General features: G+C 62.1%; 1 protein-coding gene across 1 annotated transcript; it reads left to right on the forward strand.

Moving 5' to 3' along the window:
• Positions 1-1,694: 1,694 nt before the first annotated feature.
• Positions 1,695-22,682, forward strand: PDE6B (phosphodiesterase 6B). The gene is made up of 22 exons (XM_028503823.2): positions 1,695-2,568; positions 4,961-5,113; positions 5,307-5,396; positions 13,050-13,190; positions 13,271-13,345; positions 13,500-13,564; positions 14,337-14,403; positions 14,579-14,626; positions 15,193-15,342; positions 15,545-15,688; positions 15,923-15,988; positions 16,433-16,579; positions 17,334-17,441; positions 17,592-17,701; positions 17,865-17,952; positions 18,239-18,339; positions 18,476-18,583; positions 18,973-19,036; positions 19,303-19,377; positions 20,304-20,387; positions 21,508-21,664; positions 22,504-22,682. Exons 1-22 carry the CDS (start codon positions 2,038-2,040, stop codon positions 22,563-22,565), a joined length of 2,634 nt encoding a protein of 877 aa, XP_028359624.2. The 5' UTR covers positions 1,695-2,037; the 3' UTR covers positions 22,566-22,682.
• Positions 22,683-22,889: the final 207 nt, after the last annotated feature.

Consider the following 22,889-nt stretch of genomic DNA (forward strand, 5'->3'; position numbering starts at 1 on the left):
GCCCCGGCCAGCACACAGGCCACGCCCGCTGTGGAGCCCTGTCAGCCGTGAAAGCGCTGCCCGCAGCGCCTGTGCGGCTGCGCCCAGGCCCGGGGTCCCGTGCTGCGACCCCTGTGAGCTCCGTGGCCACGGCCTGGCTTCCTGGCCGCCTGCAGGGGGAGGAGGGAGCACAGGAAGATGGCTGGCAGGATCCGGAGGGTGTGCTGCAGCACCCAGCGTGGGCCTCAGGGTGGGGTCAGCTGAGGGTCTGGGGAGTGCCCCCAGAGAGCCGGGCCCCCGGCCGCCCCGCACACCCCGGCCCTGACGCAGGGTGCCTGGGGGCAGGGCTCCAGAAGCCGCGGGGGCTGAGCGCGGCGCGAGGCGACTGCAACCCTGGCCCCGGATGCAAGCGCCTCGCGGGCCGCCCCCGCCGCTCCCCACCCCCAGCCGGAGCCCGCTATTTTTAGGAGAAGTGGGGCCTTGGAGCAGAGCCCTGAAAGGAGCGGCTGCGTGACTCGGCGGAGGCAGCAGCCTCACGGCGCCCTCGCCCGCCACCAGCCAGCTGGGCCATTGTGGCCGTCACAGCTGCGGGGCCCAGGGCCCTGGAAGGTCCCCGGGACCCGGTGCAGAGGGCGCCCCGGCCTTGCATGCCGACGGCGTGCACACGTGTGCACACTCGCAGGTACACACACACACACCGCTGAGTGCTGCAGACGTCAGGATCACACAGAAGCCCCGTGTCCTGATGAGCAGTGGGGTGACGGCTCGTCGGACACAGGCCACGTGAGGCAGACACAAAGCCGCCACGGCCCGTGCTCCTGCATCGAGGTCTGTGGCTACGAGGGGCCAGCATCCTTCTGCCTGAGGGGCTCTTCCGGCCCCTCTGTGACCAGCCCGCTCAGCGTGCTTCTTGCCCTGCCTCAGAAGGCGAGTCCCGACAGCAGGTGCCGCTGGGCTCTGCCGAGTGGTGTGCACTCTGGCTCCCCCCGGCGGACAGAGCTCCTCCCCACAGCCTTCCCGCAGCCCACGGGTCCACGTGCACACGCACACCCAGTACACACACCCCTGCACGCATGTGTATGTGCACACTCACCTATATGTGCACACGCACACCCAGCACACCTGTGCACTTGCATGCACATGCACTCGTGCACGCACGTTCGTGCGGTCTCTTTCTGTGCAGGGAAGGACACTCCTGTGGCAGGAGAGTCAGACGGACGCGGTGAGTCCTCCCGCTGCGACTCAGCCTCCTCCCGCATCGCGGCTCCCAGGGGAGCTGACGTCTGCCGGCGCCCAGGGCAGGTGGAGGGAGGTGGATGCAAGGGGCCCGCTGCTGTCCCGGCACACGGTCCTGTCTGAGGCACAGATGCTCTGGAGCAACCTCGTCTGTGGAGCACGGCAATGTGGCTGTGCACAGACAAAGGTGCGGTTAGGAGGAATCGGGCAGAGGAGTGGCCGTGGCGGCGCTCGTCCGGACCGCTGCACAAAGGACGCCAGCTCCACAGAGAAGCCCTACTGTGCATCCTGGTGACCGACGGTCCTGTGCAGACCCTCACCTGCCAGGCTGAATGCCCAGGGCGCCTCTTCACCAGCAGAGGGGACGGAAAGTGCGTGTGAGCCCTCCTGCCTCCACACCAGGTGCTGGCCCACCTTCCTCCCTTGTCCCCGCCTCCCTCTGTGGGAATGGGGCCCAAGTTGCACCTGCACACCTACCACATCCCCGCAGGGCCCCTCCCCCTGCCTGGGACTGGGGTGCATCTCCTCAAGGCAGGCTGGTGTCCCACCTGCCCAGCACACCTGAGCCCAGGTCTGGGTGCCAAGGAGACCTGGGGCTACCTGAGGGACCAGGTGGAAAGGGTCACTTCCCTCCACGGGAAGCCAGCACCTGCCCCAGCTGCTCAGGATCCCTGCCACAGGCAGGAGCCCCCGAACTGTCCCCCGAAGCCCCGTTCTCCCAGGGGAGGCAGCGAGTCCAGGGCCCAGGCGAGGGGGGCAGGCGCGGGTGAGCCAGCTGGCGTCCTCTCTGGCCTCTAATCAGCACTAAGAAAGGCTTTGCTGATGACAGTGTTTGTGGGCACCTGGGGACGACAGCGTTTCCAGGACAGGCGGCCGGACACCATGAGCCTCAGCGAAGAGCAGGTGAGGCAGTACCTGGACCAGAACCCGGGCTTCGCGGACCAGTACTTTGAAGGGAAGAAGCTCAGCCCCGAGGATGTGGCCCAGGCCTGCGAAGACGGGCTCCCGGCGGACGGCGCCAGCTTCCGGGAGCTGTGCCAGGTGGAGGAGAGCGCGGCGCTGTTCGAGCTGGTGCAGGACATGCAGGAGAGCGTGAACATGGAGCGCGTGGTCTTCAAGATCCTGCGCCGCCTCTGCCCCGTGCTGCACGCCGACCGCTGCAGCCTCTTCATGTTCCGCCAGCGCAACGGCGTGGCTGAGCTCGCCACGCGCCTCTTCAGCGTGCGGCCAGGCAGTGCCCTGGAGGACTGCCTGGTGCCCCCTGACTCCGAGATCGTCTTCCCGCTGGACATCGGGGTCGTGGGCCACGTGGCTCAGACCAAGAAGATGGTGAATGTCAAGGATGTGGCCGAGGTGGGTTCTGGGCCACGCCTTGCAGGGCCGTGAGGGTCCCCCAGGGCCCGTGGGACAGGTCAGCCACGGCCCTGTGGGGGCGCTTGGGAAGGTGGCGGGGCAGGGGGCAGGGGGCAGCCGGCCAGAGCTCGTGGGAAGAAAGGAGTCCCTCAGGTGCCTGGGTGGGTCCTGCCGCCCCTGGGTTGGGGCTCCCTGGAGAGGGTTTGGGGGAGGGGGTCGGAACTGGGGGTCAGCAGCAGGGAGAGGGGTGGCGGGGGGCAGATGGTGGACAGCAGCAGGGGAGCCCCGAGGTTCAGGAAGACGAGTGCCTGTGGTGGGAAGGAGCCGCGCCGCTGGGCCCAGGGTGGAGGCTGGAGGGGGCTGGGGAGGGGATGTCATGTGTAGGAAGGTTAGGGTTCGGGCTGGGGAGAGGCCGGCCCGGGAGGTGGAAGGAGGAGCCACGACCTGGGTCAACCTCTTCTGCTCCCGCGAAGGAGTGCAGAGGGGCTGAGCCCCCGTGCAGCCGCTGCCCCCTCGTCCCCGGAGACACGTGGGCGAGTGAGCAGACTCCCAGACCCCGGGGGCCTGGAGAGGAAGCAGCGGCTGCAATCCTCTTACACTCCTCTGCTGTAAACCAGCTGCCAGCCTGCGACCTGAATAGAGTAATCTGGGGGATTAGCCTCGCCTTCACTTCCTCGTTGAGAAAGGGTCACCCAAGAACCGGAGTATCGGGAGCATGAGTTCCCGGAAACAGAGCAGTTCGGCAGCAGGGGGGGTGGGGGGCATTGCACTCCTGCCTGGGGCTTGTCCCTTCTGCCCCTGGGGCTCATCCTCCAGCCGAGTCTGGGGCCAGTGCTCTGGGTGCCCTGTGGCCGCTCCGAGGGTCTGGTGCAGGCTTCGGAGCCGTCCCCGGTCATGTCCCTCCCTGGCAGGGCATCTCCCTGGGGCCTTCCGGCCTCCCTCTCCCTCAGATGCCCCCCGCCTCCCCGGGCTGCCTGGCATCGTGGACCGGAGCCCTCAGGGCAGGCCCAACACTGGGCTCATCCCCAGGGCCATGGGGAGCTTTGTCTCAGGTGCCGAGGAAGAGGGACCACAGGCAAAACCCACAGGAAAGCAAGTTTCCATGCGGTGTGTCAACAACCCCCCGAGTTTCCAGGCTTCAGGTTTCCAGGTGGTTGTACAGAGGGGAGGCTGAGGCAGAGCCCGGGCTGCACCTCAGAGCCCACCCTGCTCAGAGGGCGAGAGCAGCAAGGGGCTGTCTATCTACAGAGCCAGGTGTGGGCCTGTGCACGTGGTAGAGACACCTGGGGTGCAGGGGCCAGGGCGGGGCCGGGGCGGGGCCAGGGGGACCCACAGGGCTGCGACGTCAACACTCCTGTGCAGCCTCCCGACCCGTGAGGGCTCGTGGCAAAGCAGTTGGCAGAAGGTCATGGAAGGGCCATGGCTCAAGTGTGGCCACAGACCCTCTGACAGATCTAGCCCCAGGTCCTGGCTCTGTGGTCCCTGACCCTTCCCCCACCCAAAGGGCTGCAGGCCACAAACACCTTGCCGTGGGGTCCTGTGCATAGCCAAGGAGTCTAGGCCCAGTTGTGGCCGGCAGTGTGCAGCTGAGCAGTGCAGGGCTGGCATTAGGGACAGGGCTTCACAGGGAAGCTCCCGGGAGCCAGGACAGCTCAGCCACTGGGAAGAGGGGAGCAGCAGGACCGGCCAGCTGTGCAGAGCATGGAAGGCCCAGGAGGTGGGTGGAGGCCCAGGGATGCTGACGTAGGTCTGGGCAGTGAGAACAGAGCTGGGGACACTTTAGAGAACTCACACGGTTTGGAATCTTCCTGGGTCAGGGTGGGAGGGAGATGCCAAGGAGACACCGGGGTGGCAGGTGGGTGCCAGTCCCTGGGAGAGAGGCACAGGAGGCAGGTGGTTCTGGGAAGGAGGCTTAGGGGTGCAGTGGGTCTGAGGCTGCCCCGCTCTGCTTAGAGACAAGTCTGTCCCACGAACGTGTCACCAAGCAAACTGGTGCTCCCCACGCACCGAGCTCACGCTTCCTGTTCTGAGAGGAGCCGGCAGGGCTGGCCCAGCAGCTGCCTGCTGGAGGAGCCAAGACCTGGAGTAGGAAGGGCTGCGGAGGGGCTGCCCGCAGCCTGGGAGCAAGGTGGGCACAGGGCGGGAGGTGCGGTGAAGATTCTGCAGTCTGGGCTGCAGAGTGGGGTCACTGGCTCCAAGCTGGGGTGACAGGGCCTAAGCCAGGCCGGCATCCAAGGACAGGCCAGTGCTGTGTCCTCTCGCGCCTCCTGGGCTCCTGATGCCGGGGGCAGGGTGATGGGGGTCAGCACTCACCAGGGGGCCTCCATGGAGGTCGCCCCAACCTCAGGTCCCCAGAGCAACAGCCTCTGTCCTTCCTCCGGTCGCCTCACAGGACTCTCACTTCAGCCCCTTCGCTGACGAGCTGACCGGCTACGTGACCAGGAACATCCTGGCCACACCCGTCATGAACGGCAAGGATGTGGTGGCCGTGATCATGGCCCTGAACAAGCTGGACGGCCCGTGCTTCACCAATGAGGACGAGGACGTGAGTGTTGGGGCCTCTCTGCCCTGTGCTGGGGTGTGTGTGGCCGTTGATGTCCATCCGTCTGTGTGCATGCTCACGCAGGCAGGCACCTGTGTGCCGTCCACGGCCACCTGTGCAGAGACCTGCAGACCTGCAGCTACGTGCGCCCCTGAAAACCAGGCTTTCGGGCCTGTTTTTGCGACTCCCATTCCAGGTTTTCTTGAAGTACCTGAACTTTGCCACACTGAACCTGAAGATCTACCACCTGAGCTACCTGCACAACTGTGAGACACGCCGTGGCCAGGTACGTGCACCGCCACCCAGGGGCCTGCCTCCCGGCCCTCCAGCAGGGGTCCAGATCCCCGCTCTCCCTGGACAGTGACAGGTGGGGCTGTGCTCACCTGGGCATGGGGCGTAGGGGCTGGAGGGAGTGGGGAGGACCGTGTGCTGTGGAAAAGGGTATGGAGCTGACGGGCGTGCAAGGGTCTGTCCCTTCCTGTCCTGCTGCTTCCACGTGCCAGCACATGGAAGGAGCCCTGAGCAAACAGTGTGAGGGGGCACCTCACACCGAGGGTCTGGGGCTAAAGAAGCTGCCCATGCCTTGGCTGAGCCTTGGAGGACACAGCGGGCAACTGGCTACTCCATGCCGACCCACTGTTCGGGTCGCCGAGTGCAACCCCATCCAAAGTGATGAGACGTGCCTGGGCTTGTTTCCACCTCGGCAGAGAAGGGCCGTTTGGGGGGGTCCCTCTGGAGCCAAGGACTTCAGGGGGAGCAGCCTGGGTAGGTGGTCCAGAGGGTCCCCTAGCCATGAGCTGTCCCTGTGACGGGCACCTGTGACGAAACCCTCCTGGACAGACACTTCCCAGGCTCAGGGCCATGTGGAGACAGCGCCCAGTATCCTGATGCTGACGTCTGGCCCGTGCAGAAGGGGCCGGGGGAAAGAAGTTCTGGGCAGAGGAAAGGTCACGGGTAGGACCTGAGGCCACGGAGTGGCTGAAAGCCGGTGGGCAGTTAGGGGTTGAGTGTGGCAGTCGAGAGCAGGGATCTTGGAGCATGAGGCCGGGCTCACAGCCAGGTGGTCCCAGCCCAAGGGCCAGGAGGTCCAGCGACATGGCCAGAGCAGCATTTGGCCACAGGGTGCACTGCGCTGCTGGGAAGGAAGTCGTTATGACCCACAGTGCGGGAAGGGGGTTGCACAGGAGATTTGTCTCTGCTGACCTGCTTGTTGATTTGTATGATTGTTGACTGTTTGTGCACAGAACCCCTGCGTCCACAGGGAGTGAAACGTGAGTTCGGGCCGTGGTCCCCTGCCCTTGCTGTGTGCACACTGCACTTGGACAGCGAGGCCCCTGCTCCCGCCACGCACCACCTGTACTCCCAACGGCTGGCTGGCTGGGTGCCAGTGTGTGTGCACGGCGTGTCTGAGCTGTCGCCGACGCCCTCTGGAGCACCAGAGGACAGTGCTCGTGAGCAGTGCTTTCTGCCTCGGTGTTACCGACTCCACAGGTCCTCGTGACCCAAGTCAGCACCCTCTCCGGCCCCGAGAGGGAGGGGCCTGTGTTTCAGTGCAGTGAGACTCTTGTGCCCTAGTCCACACTCGTTGGACTCCCCCCACCTACTGAACGATTTTTTAAATTCTGGAACATTAAGGTCTGCTCTTCGTGCTGTGATTTCTATGGGTCTTGACAAATGTGTCCGGATGTACATTCACAATTATGGCGTCATGAAGAACAACTTCACTGCTCTAAAAATTCTCTGTGCTCCACCCACTCCCCCGCCACCTCCCCAACCCCGGGCACCCGCTGATCTTTCCACTGTCTCCACCTTCTGCCTTTCCCAGAGGGTCCCAGAGCTGGCGTCACAGGTGGAGCCTCCTCTGTCCCTGGAGACTGGCCTCCGTCACTCAGTCACTCGCATTTACGGCTCCTCCAGTCCTCTCCCAGCTTGAGAGCTCCCGCTTTTCTGTGCTGGGTCGCTGTTCAGGTGCGACAGCATTCTTGTCCATCACCTGCTGAAGGACACCGTGGTGCCTTGCCGCCTGGGGCAGCCGTGAGTGGAACTGTTGGGCACTTTGTGTGGGTTCAAAGTTCCCAGTTCAGCTGGGCGCGCTCCAACGAGCGGACATGGGGGTGACGGCCTGAGCGTGGGAAGTGGCCAGAGGTGCCGTCCCTTTGCGTCCTGTCGCTCAGCCTCCTCGCAGCTCCGGGTGTCGTCACTACTTTGGGTTTCGGCCGTTTCTCTCCTTGTTGTTTCCACCTCCGAGTCCCTCATGATAAGTGAGGTGGAGCCTCTTCTCACATGTTATTCTCCACTGAGGTATCTGTGGCCCATTTTTAAATCAGCGTTTCTGCTTTATTGTTTGCTTTTATATATATGTATATATTTGTTCAAATATTTTATTTGTTTTTAGAGAGGGGGAAGGGAGGGGGAAAAGAAAGGGAGAAAAACGTCAACGTGTGGTTGACTCTCACATGGCCCCCCACCGAGGACCTGGCCCGCAACCCAGGCATGTGCCCGGACTGGGAATCGATCCCGTGATTCTTTAGCTCTCAAGCCAGTGCTCAATCCACTGAGCCGCATCAGCCAGGTCTGTCATTGTTTGCTTTTAAGAGTTCGGAGCACATTTTGGATGTAAGTTCTGCACCGGGCTCGTGTTTTGGGAACATTGTGTCTGCGGGTGCAGCCTGGGTTTTCACCCTCGTGACAGTGTATTTAGAAACACGGACGTTCTAAATGCTCACGGAGTCCAAGTTCCGGATCTCACCCTCATGGACGGCGGTCAGGCGCTGTTTCCCGAAACGCATCGACTGCCTCCCACGTCGCCCTGCAGCGCGACGGCCTGGCGCGTCACACTCAGGCCCGCGAGCAAGCGCGCAGGGTGTCTGGACACGCGGCCGTGCCAGGGAGCAGGCGGTTCCCCCGCCACCGAGCGCCTCTATGTCTGCGTCTCCCACGCCGCGCCCGCGTCCCCCTGGCTTCTGCGTCCCAATGCCCACCTCACGCCGTGGGGCGTCACGCCGCCCCTGCGTCACCGTAGCGTCACGTCACACGCCTTCCACGCACGCTGGGCGGGGTCTGCGAACCTGCCTGTGGGCGGGGCGGAGCTCCGCAGGGCCCGCGCCGGTCGGTCCTCGCTGACACCGCCCCGCCGCGTTGCTGGGGTCAAAGCTGGAGTGCCCGGCCTCCGGCCTCCGGCCTCCGTGCGTTCTTTCCTGCGGCGTGTGCCCGCCTGTCCGACTCTTCGCTTTTCCGTGTGCACTTGAGGGTCGCTCTTCCCACCCCAGACCGCTTTGTGTAGTTTCACGGAGGCGACGATAAATTTCTGCATCATGTTGGAGAGAACAGGCATGTGAACAGCGATCGGTCGTGGAGTATAGTCTTTTTTATATGATTACATTTTTGTTGCTATTTTAAGAACTTTTGCATATGGGTGCATGAGAGATTTTGGTCTGCAGGGTTTTTTTCTTGGAATGTCTTTACCCGGACTTGGCGTTGGGGTCACGCTGGCCCCACATGGGGAGCGATCCCTCGCCGTGGCGTTTTAGAGGAGGCGGTAGCCACCCGGCAGGTTCTTCCCGAATGTCTGGCAGAATTCGCCGGAGAATTCGTTCTTTTCGGAAGGTTATTAATTGCCATCAGTGATTGTAGGTCTGTTCCAATTATTCTATTTCTCCTTGTGTGGGTTGTTAAAATTGAAAAATTCATTTTAGCCCTGGCTAGTGTGGCTCAGTGTATTGAGTGGCGGCCTGCAAACCGAAGGGTCGCGGGTTCGGTTCCCAGTCAGGGCACATGTCTGGGTTGCAGGCCAGGTCCCCAGTAGGGGGCATGCAAGCAGCAACCACACACTGATGTTTCTCCCTTTCTCCCTCCCTTTCTCTCTCTCTAAAAATAAATAAATGTGGTCTTTAATAATTAAAATATTTAAAAATTTCGCTTTATCAAGGGTATTTTATCTAAGTTATGAAATTCAGGGACATAGAATTATTAATTTTACTATTGATTTTCTTCCACCTGCTTTAGGCTTACATTGACTGGTTTTTCTAGTTTATTCAGATTACATGTTTGGTTTTGGATATTTTTGTCCAAATGTAATACAATAAACTTCCCTCACCCCAGCTTGGCTTCTGTTGCAGATCACAAAGTTTGATAGGTTGTATTTGCATTTTCATTTAGTTCAAGGTATTAATAAACTTCTCTTGAGCCTTTTTTTTTTTTATCCATGTGCTGCGTGCAAATCTGTTCTTTAATCTACTTTGGCACGTTCCAGGTATATTTATGTGATTCTTTCCTTGTTGAATTCCCCTGTGGTATGACAAAGCATTTTTATGATTTTTATTCTTTCAACTTTGCTGAGATGTGTCCTGTGGCCAGAACTCGGCCTGGTTCAGCGAGCGTGTTCTGCCGTTGTTGGACGAAGTGGTCCTCACCGAGCCCTGTGCCTGGTATTCGTTCTGCAGCCTTCGTGCTGGTTTCCTGCCTGCTGAGCCACGAGTCCGTGGAAGAAAACAGTCGGAGTCTGCGCTGCCATCGTGCGTTTATCTGCTGCTCACAGTTCTCCCGGCTGTGCTCTGTGTAACGCAGCGCCCTACCAGCCGGTGCACACACATTACGAACTGTGATGCCTTCTGGAGGAGTGACCCCTTCGTCGTCGTGTGACGTCCCCGCGCACCCCGGTCATTCCCTCTCCTGCAGGCTGCTTCGTCTGAGGTTGGCCCCGCCGCTCCTTTGGTCGGCATGGTGTGGTGTGTGGTTCTCCGTCTCTCCACTCTGTTCCCGGTTGTCCTCTTGTGGTGTGGCACACGGGACAGCAAACTTGCTGCATCCAGAATTTCGAGGTGTGCAGCTCAGCGACACTGACCCGCCCCTCAGGAGGCGCATGTGCAACTGCAGTGACGTTCGACGTCCAGGACGTTTGCTGTCTGGTCCGTTGTTTCTGCTTCTGAAGAGCAGCCAGGCTGTTCCCCACGGCGGCTCACGTGTGTCTCACCCACAGCGCACAGGCTTCCGGTCTCTGCACGGCGTCAGGCGCACGGATGCCCTGTGTTCCTGCGGCAGTTGTGCCGGCGGTGTGACGTGGCACACTGCTGCACGTGTGATTCGCGTTCTCCTCGCCACCGGTGACATCGGGCATCTGGTCACTGCTTCGCAGAAGCGCCCGTTCAAGGCGCTGATGTGTTTTGAATCTGGCTGTTGAGTTTCAGGAGTTCTCTGCATTGTGGGTGGTAACCCCTTGTTGGATGTACGATTTGCAAGCACTGTGACCCATCCTCGGGCTGTGTTTGCCCTCCGATGGCACCTTTGACGCACAGCAGTCTGTGACATTGAGGGGGTCCGATTTTCCGTTGCCTGTGTCTTTGGTGTCATGTGCAGGAAATCACCGTCAAATCCAGCGCTGTGAGGCATTGGTCATGTGTTCTCTTCTAAGAGTTTTATAGTCTTAAATAGCATATTTCAGTTTTGATCCAGTGCAGTTGCTTTTGCACACAGTGTGAGGCGAGGCTCCCGTTTGCTCTCCTGCACACCAATGTCCACTTTCCCGGCACTGCTGGTGGGAAGACCCTTCCTCACTGAATGGGCCCGGCACTGTCGTCAGCGATTATGTGACCATGTATCGAAAGGTTTGTTTTTGGGCTCCAGACCGCTGATCTGTAGTGGTGTCTTTATGCCAGTACCACACTGTTTTAGTTAGTGCAGGTTCGTAGTGTTTCCGAATCAGGAGTGTGAGTTGTCCACATTTGTTCTTTTTCTAGACTGTTTGCCTATTCAGGTTCTGTTGAGAGTCCATACAACTTTTAGGACGGGCTTTTCTACATCAGCAAAAACATCATTGAAATTTTGGTAGGGATTACACTGTATCTGCAGATACCTCGGGGTACTATTGGGATTTAGTAAGATTAAGTCCTCCAACTCAGAGGGAAGGTATGTCTTTTTTTTAAAGATTTTACTTATTTATTTATAGGAAGAGGGGAAGGGAGGGAGAAAGAGAGGGAGAAAAACATCTATCAGTTGCCTCTCTCATGCACTCCACTGGGGACCTGGCCAGTAACCCAGGCATGTGCCCTGACTGGGAATCGAAGCAGCAACCCTTTGGTTCACAGGCCAGTGCTCAAACCACTGAGCCGCACCGGCCAGGACTGTCTGTCCGTGTATTTACACCGTCTTCAAGTTGCTTCCGGTAGTTCGTGGTTTCCATTGCTGCAGTGGGGCCAGGTAAGAGCTGCACATGTGCCCCCTGAGATGGGTCTAGGTTCATGCCTGCAGGGCCCCCGGAGCGCTCGCTGCAGGGCAGCTGTGTCGGCTGCAGAGGCTTTCAGGTTCCGTTTGTCTAGAGGAGTGTTCATCTGTCCCTCCCCTTTGAAGGACACATTTGCCACGTATATGAGTTTGGGTCGAAAGGTTTTTTCGGCGCTTCCAGTACGTCAGCCAGCTGCCTTTCGGCCTCCAAAGCCTGTGAAGAGGAGCCTGCTGACACTCCCATTGAGTTTCGCTCCTAAGTGACAAGTCCCTTCTCTGTGGCTGCGTGCAAGTTTGCCTTTTACGGGTCTTGGGGTGGGTGGCCTTGCGTTCATCCTAGCTGGAATTTGTTGAGCTTCTTGGATGTTACTGTTTATGTCTTTCATCAAGTTGGGAGGGTTTCCAGCCATGACCTTCAAATACTGCGTCTGCAGACCCCTCCGGCCTGGGGTGGGACTCTGAGGGGCTCTCCTTGAGCCGAACTGGCTGGCTGCCCGCTGAGTCCATGAGTGGGCAGTGCGACCACCCCTCGGCCAGGCCCTGTGCTTACCTGGTGTGGGGGTTGTACAGGTTCGAGTTTGGACTCAGGTACGGAGTGAAACCGGCAGTGAGAACTGGGTAAACATTAATCTTGGGATTACGGTCATGATAAAGGCTTATCAAATTATAGTTTTTATGTAATGTGGACAGGTCTTTCTCTTATAAATGTTCTACATGGTTGGTGTGATTAGTAGAGTCAATGTAAGTAGTGAAATTACTGCTGAGGAGGCAAATAGCCTTATTACTTTTGTTTGGAGTTCTTCCGTTAGCTGAAGTGCTACCACAGATGGGTGCTCGCCCCCCTTCGAAAGCTTCAAAAGCCGTCCCGTCACGGGGAAGGCACGTGTGGGCCTTTCTGCAGACTTCCTCGGTTACTGACACTTTTTACTTTGTGTTATCGGGTTCACGTCCCGCCTTCCCGTGAAACTGCACTCACCACACAAAGCTCACGAAGTGACTTGGGTTTGGTGGCCGGGAGCGCAGAGCGGAAATTGCGGGGAAGGCGTTTTCTTGCGTGGCAGCGGCAGTTCTGTGGGGCTGCCGTGGCGTGTGCCTTCGCCACCGTCAGCACCGTGGGAGGGCGGGAGGCGTGCGCGCTGCGGTCACACGGCAGCTGCAGACCCCTTCGCCCTTTGAGTTTTCCAGGCGGGACGGTGCTGAGGGTGACAAGCCACGTGGGACTAGGACCCAGCCCCCTTCCAATCCTGGGGCAGCCACCACCCCCCGGGGGCCTGTGCAGGGCTGGGCGGTGGCCCACAGCGGCCGGAGCCGCGCCTGGGCTTCCGCGTGCGCTTCCTGGGCCAGGCCTGCAGGGGCAGCGTCGCTGTGAGCCCGCCCTGCAGACCCGTCCTGCAGAAGTGGCAGGTGGTGGTCTTCGAGGGGCGCACGGGGCCTGGACACAGGTCTGTGTGGGGACGCCCTGGCGAATGGGAGCACAGGCGGGAAAGAGCCACTCGTAACCGTCCCCTTCACTTCCTGAGCGAGTGGCCGCAGTCACAGTGGGCGCTGGAGCCCTTCCCCGGGGCCCACTCGGCGGAACTGCTCGGGAAACGCTGGCAGTCGGACCAGTGAGGCGACAGGCGCTTGCTTTCTCACGTGTGGCAGTTCACGTGCAGGTGCTGCCGTGGTCAGACAGGTGTGCGGGTGTGAGCACGGGCCCACAGCTGTGCCGCCCCCGCAGGTGCTGCTCTGGTCGGCCAACAAGGTGTTTGAGGAGCTGACGGACATCGAGAGGCAGTTCCACAAGGCCTTCTACACCGTGCGGGCCTACCTGAACTGCGAGCGCTACTCAGTGGGCCTGCTGGACATGACCAAGGAGAAGGTGGGACTGCAGCGCCCAGGGCTCCGGCCAGCCTGCCCCCACCCCGGGCGGCTCACTGACGCCCTCGCTTCTCTGCCCAGGAGTTCTTCGATGTGTGGCCTGTTCTGATGGGAGAGGCCCAGCCGTACTCAGGCCCACGCACGCCCGACGGCCGTGTGAGTCATGGGGGGTGGGAGGGCCAGGCTCGCAGCCCCAGCCCAGCCCGGGAGGGCAGTGTGCGGGGAGCTGAGGACCAACACCTCATCTCCCCGAGGCTCCCCTGGGTGCAGGCCCAGGGGCCCCTCACCGCCGCCGTGGTCCGTCTCTCAGGAAATCCTCTTCTACAAGGTCATCGACTACATCCTCCACGGCAAGGAGGACATCAAGGTCATCCCGTAAGTGCCAGGGTTTTGTGAGAAGAGTCACCTGTGCTGTGGGTGCCACACCATGGCGGGGCGGGTGCTGACCTGCTGACCTGGGCAAAGGTGAAGGGGGACCAGCAGGGAGCTGACGGCTGAGGCTCTGTGGGCATTGCGGTGGCCATCCCGGGACCCCGTGAGCTGTCCGGGCGGCCCTGGCAGCATCAGCTCACCTTGCAGGCCCTCAAGGTATGGCCTGGGCTCCCGAGGTTCCCCAGCAGGTGGAGACCCCAGGACCGCGGAAGGGGAGCCTGGACACATGTGCCCAGTGGGATGGGACGGGAGGGGACGCCCAGCCCAGTGAGCAGCACAGCCGGGTGGGGCTCAGGGCAAGACTCCAACCTGCAGAGACCAGGCCCCAGCCTGGCGGCCATGTGGCCACAAGGCCCCATGCCCTGCAGGCCTGTCAGAACCCCCACAGGTCCCATGCGGGGACTGGCAGCCACAGGTCGGAGCCAGGCCCTGGGGCGGGGGGCACCAACGCTCAGCTCCGGAGGCTGGGATGCGGCCCTGGTAGGGGAGCAGGTTCCCATGGGGCGGAGGCCTCAGAGTGGGCAGAGGCGGGATGAGGGACCCCAACCCCCACCCTCCTCTCCCTGCCCCACCCCCACCCCAGCCCTTGTGCCACCCGGAGCTCAGGGAATGGGACAGACCTGAACACCCAGACTGTACCACACACCACACAAAACACACACACACGTCCCCACCCAGGGGTCTGGTCCACCTGACCCCCCGCTTCCCTCCCCAGCACACCGCCGGCGGACCACTGGGCCCTGGCCAGCGGCCTTCCAACCTACGTGGCGGAAAGTGGCTTTGTGAGTCCCCGAGGCCCTGCCCGCGCACCCCAGCCATCCCGCCAGCCCATGTGCCTCCGCCAGCCCCCCGCTCCCAGCTTTGCCCACGAAGGAGCCCCCGGGCTGGTCCGTCAGTGTCAGAGCCCTGTTGCCCACTTGGCTGCTTCCACTGAAACCGTTCTCTGGTCCTTCCCAGATCTGCAACATCATGAACGCCCCCGCGGAGGAAATGTTCAAATTTCAGGTATGTGTCTGTCTGTCCGTCCATAGAAAACGCATTGCACTCGGGAACTAGGGCTCAGGAACGGGGGCCTGACTTGGGTTTTGCTGCTTAAGAAACCACCGCAGGATCTCAGTGACAGCCAGCAGCAAACGTGTTTCACGCTCACGCATCCGTGGGTTTGCTGAGTCCAGCGGGACCCCAGCAAGGGCTCCCTCTGCCCCCCACGTCTTCCCCCGGGGAACGCGTGCCCAGGGCTCTTTCCGGGAGGGGGCCGAGGGTCCGGTGCGCCGGTGGGGGTGGGCTTTGTCTCTGAGGCCTCTGGGTGCCGGCCAGCGTCCGTGTTCCACTGCCTGGCGTCCACGGCATCGAGACAGGACTGGCTGTGCGGTTCGTGGGGCCCCGTGTGACGAAGCACCGGCCCGGGGAGGCTGCCCTGCCGGGACAGCGCGCTCTGCCTCTGTGGCAGAGGCCACGGCACAGACGTGGACGCGAAGCTCCCCCGTGGGTGAGGGTGAACAGACCGCAGAGGAGTGGTGACCCAGGGCTGACCCCGAGCAGCAGCCACGTCTGGCCGCCTGTCCCTGCAGGAAGGCGCCTTGGACGACTCCGGGTGGGTCATCAAGAACGTCCTGTCCATGCCCATCGTCAACAAGAAGGAGGAGATCGTGGGGGTGGCCACGTTTTACAACAGGAAAGACGGGAAGCCTTTTGACGAGCAGGACGAGGTCCTCATGGAGGTAGGCGCCTGCCACAGGTGCAGCTCCGGCGAGGACACCCTGTGACGGGACAGGGCACGTCATCTGCTTCCGCCCCCGACCCAGCCCTCGGCTGAGAGGACCAGGGAGGGCGAGGCCCCATCCCGGAGCTCCCTGGCGGGCACCTCCCCCCCATCAGGAGTGCTCACGCCCCGGGGAGGGTGACGCACCGTGCCGTCCGCAGTCCCTCACGCAGTTCCTGGGCTGGTCCGTGCTCAACACCGACACCCACGACAAGATGAACAAGCTGGAGAACCGCAAGGACATCGCCCAGGACATGGTGCTGTACCACGTGCGGTGTGACAGGGATGAGATCCAGCTGATCCTGGTACTGCTCCCGGCCCCCGGGCCCCGCCCCGCCCCGGGGGGACGGACGTGGTGCCGAGGACCCGCTGTCAGCAGAGGGAGGGACTGGACGCAGTCACCGCCCTCAGAGTCCAGGGTCCCGGCTGGGGCCCCCGGCAGCAGCAGTTGGTCCCCAGTGCCAGGCGTCCCCCTGCCCCGCAGTCACCAGGGTCGGTCACACTGTCACTGTCCCCTAACACATCTGTTTCTGTCCCAGCCGACGAGGGAGCGCCTGGGGAAGGAGCCGGCTGACTGTGAGGAGGAGGAGCTGGGGCAAATCTTGGTCAGAGTCGGACCCCCACCCTGAGGTGGAGGCTAGGAGGGCCCACGGGTGGGGCAGACTTCTCTCTCTCCCCAGGAGGCTGAGTGGCCTAGGCACTGCGGGGCCCGGTGACACGGCCGCTGTCTGCACACATGTGCCCATCACGTGTGTGTCTGTGCACCTCTGCACGTGCACATCTCGGTGCCTGTTCCTCGGACAGCAGTGCCGTGTCTCCCCTGCACTTAGGCCCGTCCTTCTTGTTGGGCTGCGGGGGAGGGGGTGGGGAGGGCTGAGCCGTGGGGCCTGGGTACCAGGCTGCAGGCCCGAGGGACTGGAAGGGTGGGTGCCACCCGACACCAGGGGCATCTGAGGCTGGACCAAGGGTCCTGGAGGAGAAGAGGTGAGGAAGCAGTGGGGTTGGGGGCCTGCCCCCTCAGCCCCACAGCCCGCCCCCCTCCCCCACAGAAGGAAACGCTGCCGGGGCCCACCCAGTTCGAGATCTACGAGTTCCACTTCTCCGACCTGGAGTGCACGGAGCTGGAGCTGGTCAAGTGCGGCATCCAGATGTACTACGAGCTGGGCGTGGTCCGCAAGTTCCAGGTCCCCCAGGAGGTGAGGGGTGCTGGTCGGGGGTCCTGGGTGCTGCAGGGAGTTTGTGCGGGCATGTTCACCACAGAAGGGACGGTGCAGGCCGGTAACGCACCGGCAGTGCACCGGCCTGGAACAGTGACTGCAGGGGGAGGGGCGGGAAGTCCCGTGGACGGGAGTTCCCGGCAGTGTGGTCACTCAGCGCATGGCTGGGCACTCGTGGGCTCCCGCGTGGGGCAGAGAGCAGAGCCCCGCGCTGGGCGGAAAGCACAGCTCTGCCTGGGCTCCCGCTGCCCAGCAGGTCTCCCCCGCTGCCCGACTGAGGCCCCAGCATCAGGGTGGCAGGCGGCATTTTCAGAAGACATTTTACTAAATACTAAAGGAAAGCACAAAAGGGAAAAAACCACAGAAAATAGTAACAGAAAAAAATGTTTCCAAATAACTTTCTGGTCCTAAAACTCACAGAGCAGCCAGAAGCTCCCCTGGGCCCCACACTCTGCTGCCCCCACGGCCTCTGGGCCTCCGGCACTCCCCGCGCTGGGTGCCCACACACGTTACTGACTCAAGTGCCTAACCTGGGCCTTTTCCTGTAAAACAACCCAGAGCCCTTGCTGGGGTCCTCCTCCCAGTTTGGGGCTGCACAATAGGCCAGAGACCCAGGAAGCAGCAACCCTCGCGCCCGCCGCAGGGCACGGGGGCCAGTCCTGGGCCAAAGGCCAGCTGTGGGGCAACCTGCCCAGAGACCTGGGCGGGACCCCCGTCTCCTGACCCCCCGCAGGCCCTGGTGCGGTTCCTGTTCTCCGTGAGCAAAGGCTACCGCAGGATCACCTACCACAACTGGCGCCACGGCTTCAACGTGGCGCAGACCATGTTCACACTGCTCATGGTACGTGGACTAGCCGGCCAGGTCGCCCACAGCCGGGCAGGAGGCACCTCCACCTGCCGGGCGGGGGCGGAGGTGGGAGTGCAGGACAAGGCGAGGGCTGGGCGGGGCACACCCTGGAGGCGCAACTGGACTGGCTGCCTGTCTCCACAGACAGGGAAGCTGAAGAGCTACTACACCGACCTGGAGGCCTTCGCCATGGTGACCGCAGGCCTGTGCCACGACATCGACCACCGAGGCACCAACAACCTGTACCAGATGAAGTAGGCGCATGGGGCGGGCAGGCGTTGGGGCAGGGCTGCCGACAGGCCCGCGCAGTTGGCGGGGGCAGCGGGGCCCTGCAAGGGGCTGCAGCGTCCACAGGTGGCCCCTCCAGGCCACGCTCAGGGCTGCTGACGGTGCTCGTTTCTCCGTGACATGGGGCAGGTCCCAGAACCCCTTGGCCAAGCTGCACGGCTCCTCGATTCTGGAGCGACACCACCTGGAATTCGGGAAGCTCCTGCTGGCGGAGGAGGTTCGCGTCCCCAGGTTGCTAACCTCGGCCCCTCCCGGCTGATGACCGCCCTGAGCTGCATCCATGCCGCACGCCCTCCTCCTGGGATGGGAGTTCTGGCCACGCACGCACCCACCCACCCCGGGGGCTGGAGGGGGCACAGGCCTGGCTGAGCACAGCAGGTGGGCTCAGGCCGGCAGGAGGCCACCTGGCTCCGGAGCCTAGGACCTGCAGTTAGACCCTGGGGTGGGGGGGCAGGGCCAGGGCCACCAAGAGACTGCGTCCCGCCCTGCCCCCCCCCCCCCAGGGCCTGAACATCTACCAGAACCTGAACCGGCGGCAGCACGAGCACGTCATCCACCTCATGGACATCGCCATCATCGCCACGGACCTGGCGCTGTACTTCAAGTGGGCAGCCCGTGGGCTCCGGCTGGGGGGCCGGGCGGGGGTCCTCTCCTGGACGGGCCGCAGGGTCGGGAACACGCATGTGGCCGGGTCCTGAGTGGGGTGAGGCCGACCCTCTCTGCTCGATCTTGGGGTCCAGGAAGAGGACGATGTTCCAGAAGATCGTAGACGAGTCCAAGAACCACAAGGACCGGGCGAGCTGGGTGGAGTACCTGTCGCTGGAGACGACCCGGAAGGAGATAGTGATGTGAGTGGCGGCACGAGGGACCAGAAACCCTCCTGCTCCTGCCGTGGCCCCTCGGACCTCGGGGGCCGTGAAGGGAGGACAGCTCTCTGCCTGCCAGCTTTGACACCCCGAACAAGTGCTCTGCCTCAGCCCTCGTTTTGGGGGAGACCCAGGGGTTTGGGCTCAGCCAGGCAGGCTCCTCAGTTTGCAGTTTCTGGCCGTAGTGTTCTCACTGCAGGAGCCTCACCCCTTCATGTGCAGTCGGGGTTCAGGTCTCGCCCGGGGGGGCCCGGTCAGGGAGCGTGAGTGCATCATCGAGGTGCCGGATGAATGCTGGCTGACCATGGCATGCGGGCAAGGGGTGGAGCGGGGGCCAGCATGGGACTGCCTCCAGCTCCCTCTGCTCACAGGGCCATGATGATGACGGCCTGCGACCTGTCCGCCATCACCAAGCCCTGGGAGGTCCAGAGTAAGGTCAGAAGGCTCGTGGGGCTCTGCAGGGGGCGGGGCCGGGGGAGGGACTACAGGCTGTGCTGAGGGCACCTCCCTGCTCTGGGTCCATCACTGGCCGCTGCTGTGGTGGGAGGGGCCCCTGTGCCCGCTGGGCAGCGGACCGGGGGCTCCTAGAGGGTCCCGGGTGGAGAAGACCGCGGGTGCGGAGCCTCCTGGCAGGTTCTCAGGACAGTTGCTGGCCGAGCACCGAACTCATAGCAGGTGACGCCCCTTTGTGTGCCCCGCAGGTTGCTCTGCTGGTGGCAGCCGAGTTCTGGGAACAAGGTGACTTGGAAAGGACCGTTCTGGACCAGCAGCCCATTGTGAGTGGTGCTTCCAGAATCTTCTGCTCCCACCGTGGTCCCTCAGAGCCTCCGTGCTGGAGTGGTGCACACGGCATCCCGGGGCCTGAGGTCCTGGGGCCTCCGGCTCACACTGTGGGACACGTGGCACAAGCCAGGCTCAGGCAGGTGGTTCAGGGTCTGGGTGACCAGGCGGTGCCCGTGCCAAGGTCACCTCAGGCAGACCTAGGCTGCGGCTCCCCGCAGACAGGCTCCACGAGCCAGGCAGCTGCACAGGGGACACAGCGGGGCCTTCGGCTGCCCCAGGGAGGCCCAGGCTGGACAGTACAGTGGCATCCCGCAGCCGCGGAAGAGGTGGAGAGAGGGCTTGTCTCACAAGTCGGTTCCGGTCGGTGAGGGGCTGCCTGAGCACGGGCTTGAGGAGGGTCTGGGCAGAGACAGCAGGAAAGGGTGCCCTGGCCCACCAGCGAAGTCCCCCGGGGGATGGACACACAGCTGGTGTGTCCCCTCCGGGCCAGGCCTGCAGGCTCCCACTGGGCCCGCCTTCACCACCCTGAGCTCCAGGCCCAGCGTCACGGGGAAGGAGAGGCTGGCAGGAGGCAGCTTGGCAGGTGCAGAGTGTGAACACGGAGGCCCACGAGCCAAGCCCCAGGCCTTTTCTCAGGACCACGGAGAGCTCCCAGGGCCAGGAGCCTTGGGGCCGTGGGCCTGGGACAGGGCTGCCCTGGGGGGCTCTGAGGGGTGTGCATCCTGGCTCTTCACTCCCAGGGGCCAGCGTTTGCCAGGCAGGCCGGGCCCTGGGGCCAGGGACTCCACCTTCCTCCCTCCGCGTGTCTCCATGAACATGTTCATTGGAGCTGAGTGGGCCTCAGCGTGCCCTGGTGCTTGGGGAATATGTCGGGCACGCCCACCCCAGCCCTTCACTGTGCCCCTCCCCTCCCCCAAAGCCGATGATGGACCGGAACAAGGCGGCTGAGCTCCCCAAACTGCAGGTTGGCTTCATCGACTTCGTGTGCACCTTCGTGTACAAGGTGAGTGGGTAGGGCAGGGCCAGCTAGGTGGCAGGAAGAGGAGGGAGCTGGTGGGGTCACAGATCTCTGGCCCCCCCCTACACATCTGCATTTGAATCCGAAATTGTCAGTGTGACCCCAAGTGTGTCCCGCCCCCTCCCCTGCACCCAGTGGCTTCTCAGCAGCTTCCCCACTGGCCACCTTCCTCCTGCGTCCTCAAAGCCACCCCAAGGTCTCGTCTCAAACGTCCCTCCCCGAAAACCCATCTGGGGCGCCCTCCGTGGCCTTCTCATTGTTCTCGGGGCCCTGGCTGCAGGCGTGTCTGTGGGCACATTGGTCAGTGTCTGTGGGCATTCTCCCCTGGAGAATGGGGAGGGGGTCCTCATCACAGCTGGGTGCACTTTACCCAGCAAATACAGACCACATCACTGACGACAACTGGACACCAAAGTCAGGGAGTCGTGATGTCACCACTCAGGAGACTGGCCAGAGACTGAGGGGGGCTCTGGCTGCACAGCCCCTCCCCAGTGATGCCCAACTTGCCTGGGGGTCCCCCTGGCCCCTTGGGCTGCAGCGCAGGTCCCACACTCTGATTTTGAATGAAGTCATCCCTGACTAGACCCATCCCACCACACCTCAGCTCCCAGGCCACCTTTTTGGCCTCCATAGCTGAAGAGCCGGGGGGCAGGACCAGGATGTGCCCTGCAGTCCTGTGTCACAGGTCCCAGCACCACTATGGCGTCCCTTCTGCCACACGCCCACAGCTATGTGTTCTCATGCATGTGTGATGTGTGGGCCTTGTGTGAGTGGCCCGTGCATGAGACACGGGGGAAGGAGCACAGGACCCCGCGTCTGCCGAGTCCCCCCACCCCCCTGCAGTTGGCGCTGCGAACTCCACTCGGGCTCCGTGCCCGGCTAGGACCGTGTGCATTACAAGCATTCAGGCCCGCAGCTCCCGTTATAACTTCAAAAGTGCAAGGCCCTTCTCCCTTTTCAGGACTTTGCTGGCAAGTGGCATCTCAGCAGCCCTCCTTCCTTCTGCCAGGCAGATCCCTCAGGGTCCTCAGAGCAGACCCCGGGCCAAGGTGTGGGATGAGACCTGTCCCACCTGTCCCAGGAGCAGTCTCGATTTCCTTTCCAGGAGTTTTCCCGCTTCCACGAGGAGATCCTGCCCATGCTAGAGCGCCTGCAGAACAACAGGAAGGAGTGGAAGGCCCTGGCGGATGAGTACGAGGAGAAAGTGAAGGCCCTGGAGGAGGAGAAGAAGAAGCAGGAGGAGAAGGCAGCGGCCAAGAAAGGTCTGGGTGCAGGACAGGCTCGGGGGCGAGGATGGGGCCCGGGGGGGGGGGGGGGGACGGACAGTATTAACAGAACTCAAGAAAAGGCAAGGCTCAGACAGCCTTGCGGTTAGTGCTCTCGGGGCACTCACTGCAGAGGCAGCTGGAGGAGGGTGGCAGAGCGAGGCCCATCCACGGAATGGGTCCTGCTAGTTCAAAGAGGCTCACAAGCCTGGCCCTAGCTGGGGAGCTGCCTCATGTTCCCCGAGGAAGAAATAATTGTTACTTCCTTTCTGAGGGGGAGGGAAGCACGGCTGAAACATCATGGACCCTTAATAGATCTTTGGTTCAAAGAGCAGTCCTCCCGAGTCACTCAGAAAGTCTACCTGTACTTCCACACACCACACACACATGGAAGTGAGAGCCAGGAGTCAGGTGTGCGTGGCGTCTCCTGTGCTGTGCCCAGAGTGGTGGTTTGCCTGCTCCTCCACCTGCACAAGGGGGCGTGGCTACGCTGGAGCAGCCCAGGGTGGAGCCAGGCCATCGTGCTGCCTCCCATTCACCTGGGCCCCGCCACCTCAGCTCTGGGGCTCTGGGGCTCTGCCTGTAGTGCCCTGCTGTGGGGAGGGAACCAGCGTCAACAAGGCGATTTCAGGGTCATGGGAGGTCAGGGCTGAAAGTGTCACCAAGGGCCAGGATCAGAGGGCTGAGCCCAGCCAGCTAAGCAGCTTAGGTTGCCCACAGGTGTCTGCGGCCACCCTTCCTGCTGCAGGGCTGCTGGAGCACACAGGAGCAGGTGGGAAGGGGCCGGGCTGGGGCACGTGCAGCTCGTGCCCACTGTCTCGTGTCTTCTCTTGCAGTGGGCACAGAGATCTGCAATGGTGGCCCAGCACCCACATCCTCCACATGCTGCATCCTGTGAGCCACTGGCGGGGCCTGATAGCTCCCTGACACCCACTGGACTCCGCCTCCCACCACTTGGTACAGGAGTTTGTGAAGCCTGAGAAAGTGAAGACAATTTTGGAAATTTTGAATTTAAGATTTATGTTTCTGGCAGCTAAAGCCAATTACAAATAACATACAGTGTAGCCTGCCCTACACTTACACACATCTGTCTTTGGATACATAGTAATACCAGAGACCTTTGAGTCTGTGAATGTGTCTAAAGCATGGGTGGAAACTCTACACATGTATTTATGTGTATATGGGTAGACGGATACAGAAATGCTGTTTCCCATCTGTTTTA

The sequence above is a fragment of the Phyllostomus discolor genome, chromosome 1, assembly GCF_004126475.2.
Source record: "Phyllostomus discolor isolate MPI-MPIP mPhyDis1 chromosome 1, mPhyDis1.pri.v3, whole genome shotgun sequence".
Lineage (NCBI taxonomy): Eukaryota > Metazoa > Chordata > Mammalia > Chiroptera > Phyllostomidae > Phyllostomus > Phyllostomus discolor.

Excerpts from the sequence above, each read along its gene's own strand:
- PDE6B (XM_028503823.2), top strand. The coding sequence starts at position 2,038 with ATGACAGTGTTTGTGGGCACCTGGGGACGACAGCGTTTCCAGGACAGG. Across the intron at positions 14,627-15,192 it reads AGGAAATGTTCAAATTTCAG|GAAGGCGCCTTGGACGACTC; the intron begins GTATGTGTCTGT and ends CTGTCCCTGCAG. Across the intron at positions 15,689-15,922 it reads ATGAGATCCAGCTGATCCTG|CCGACGAGGGAGCGCCTGGG; the intron begins GTACTGCTCCCG and ends TTTCTGTCCCAG.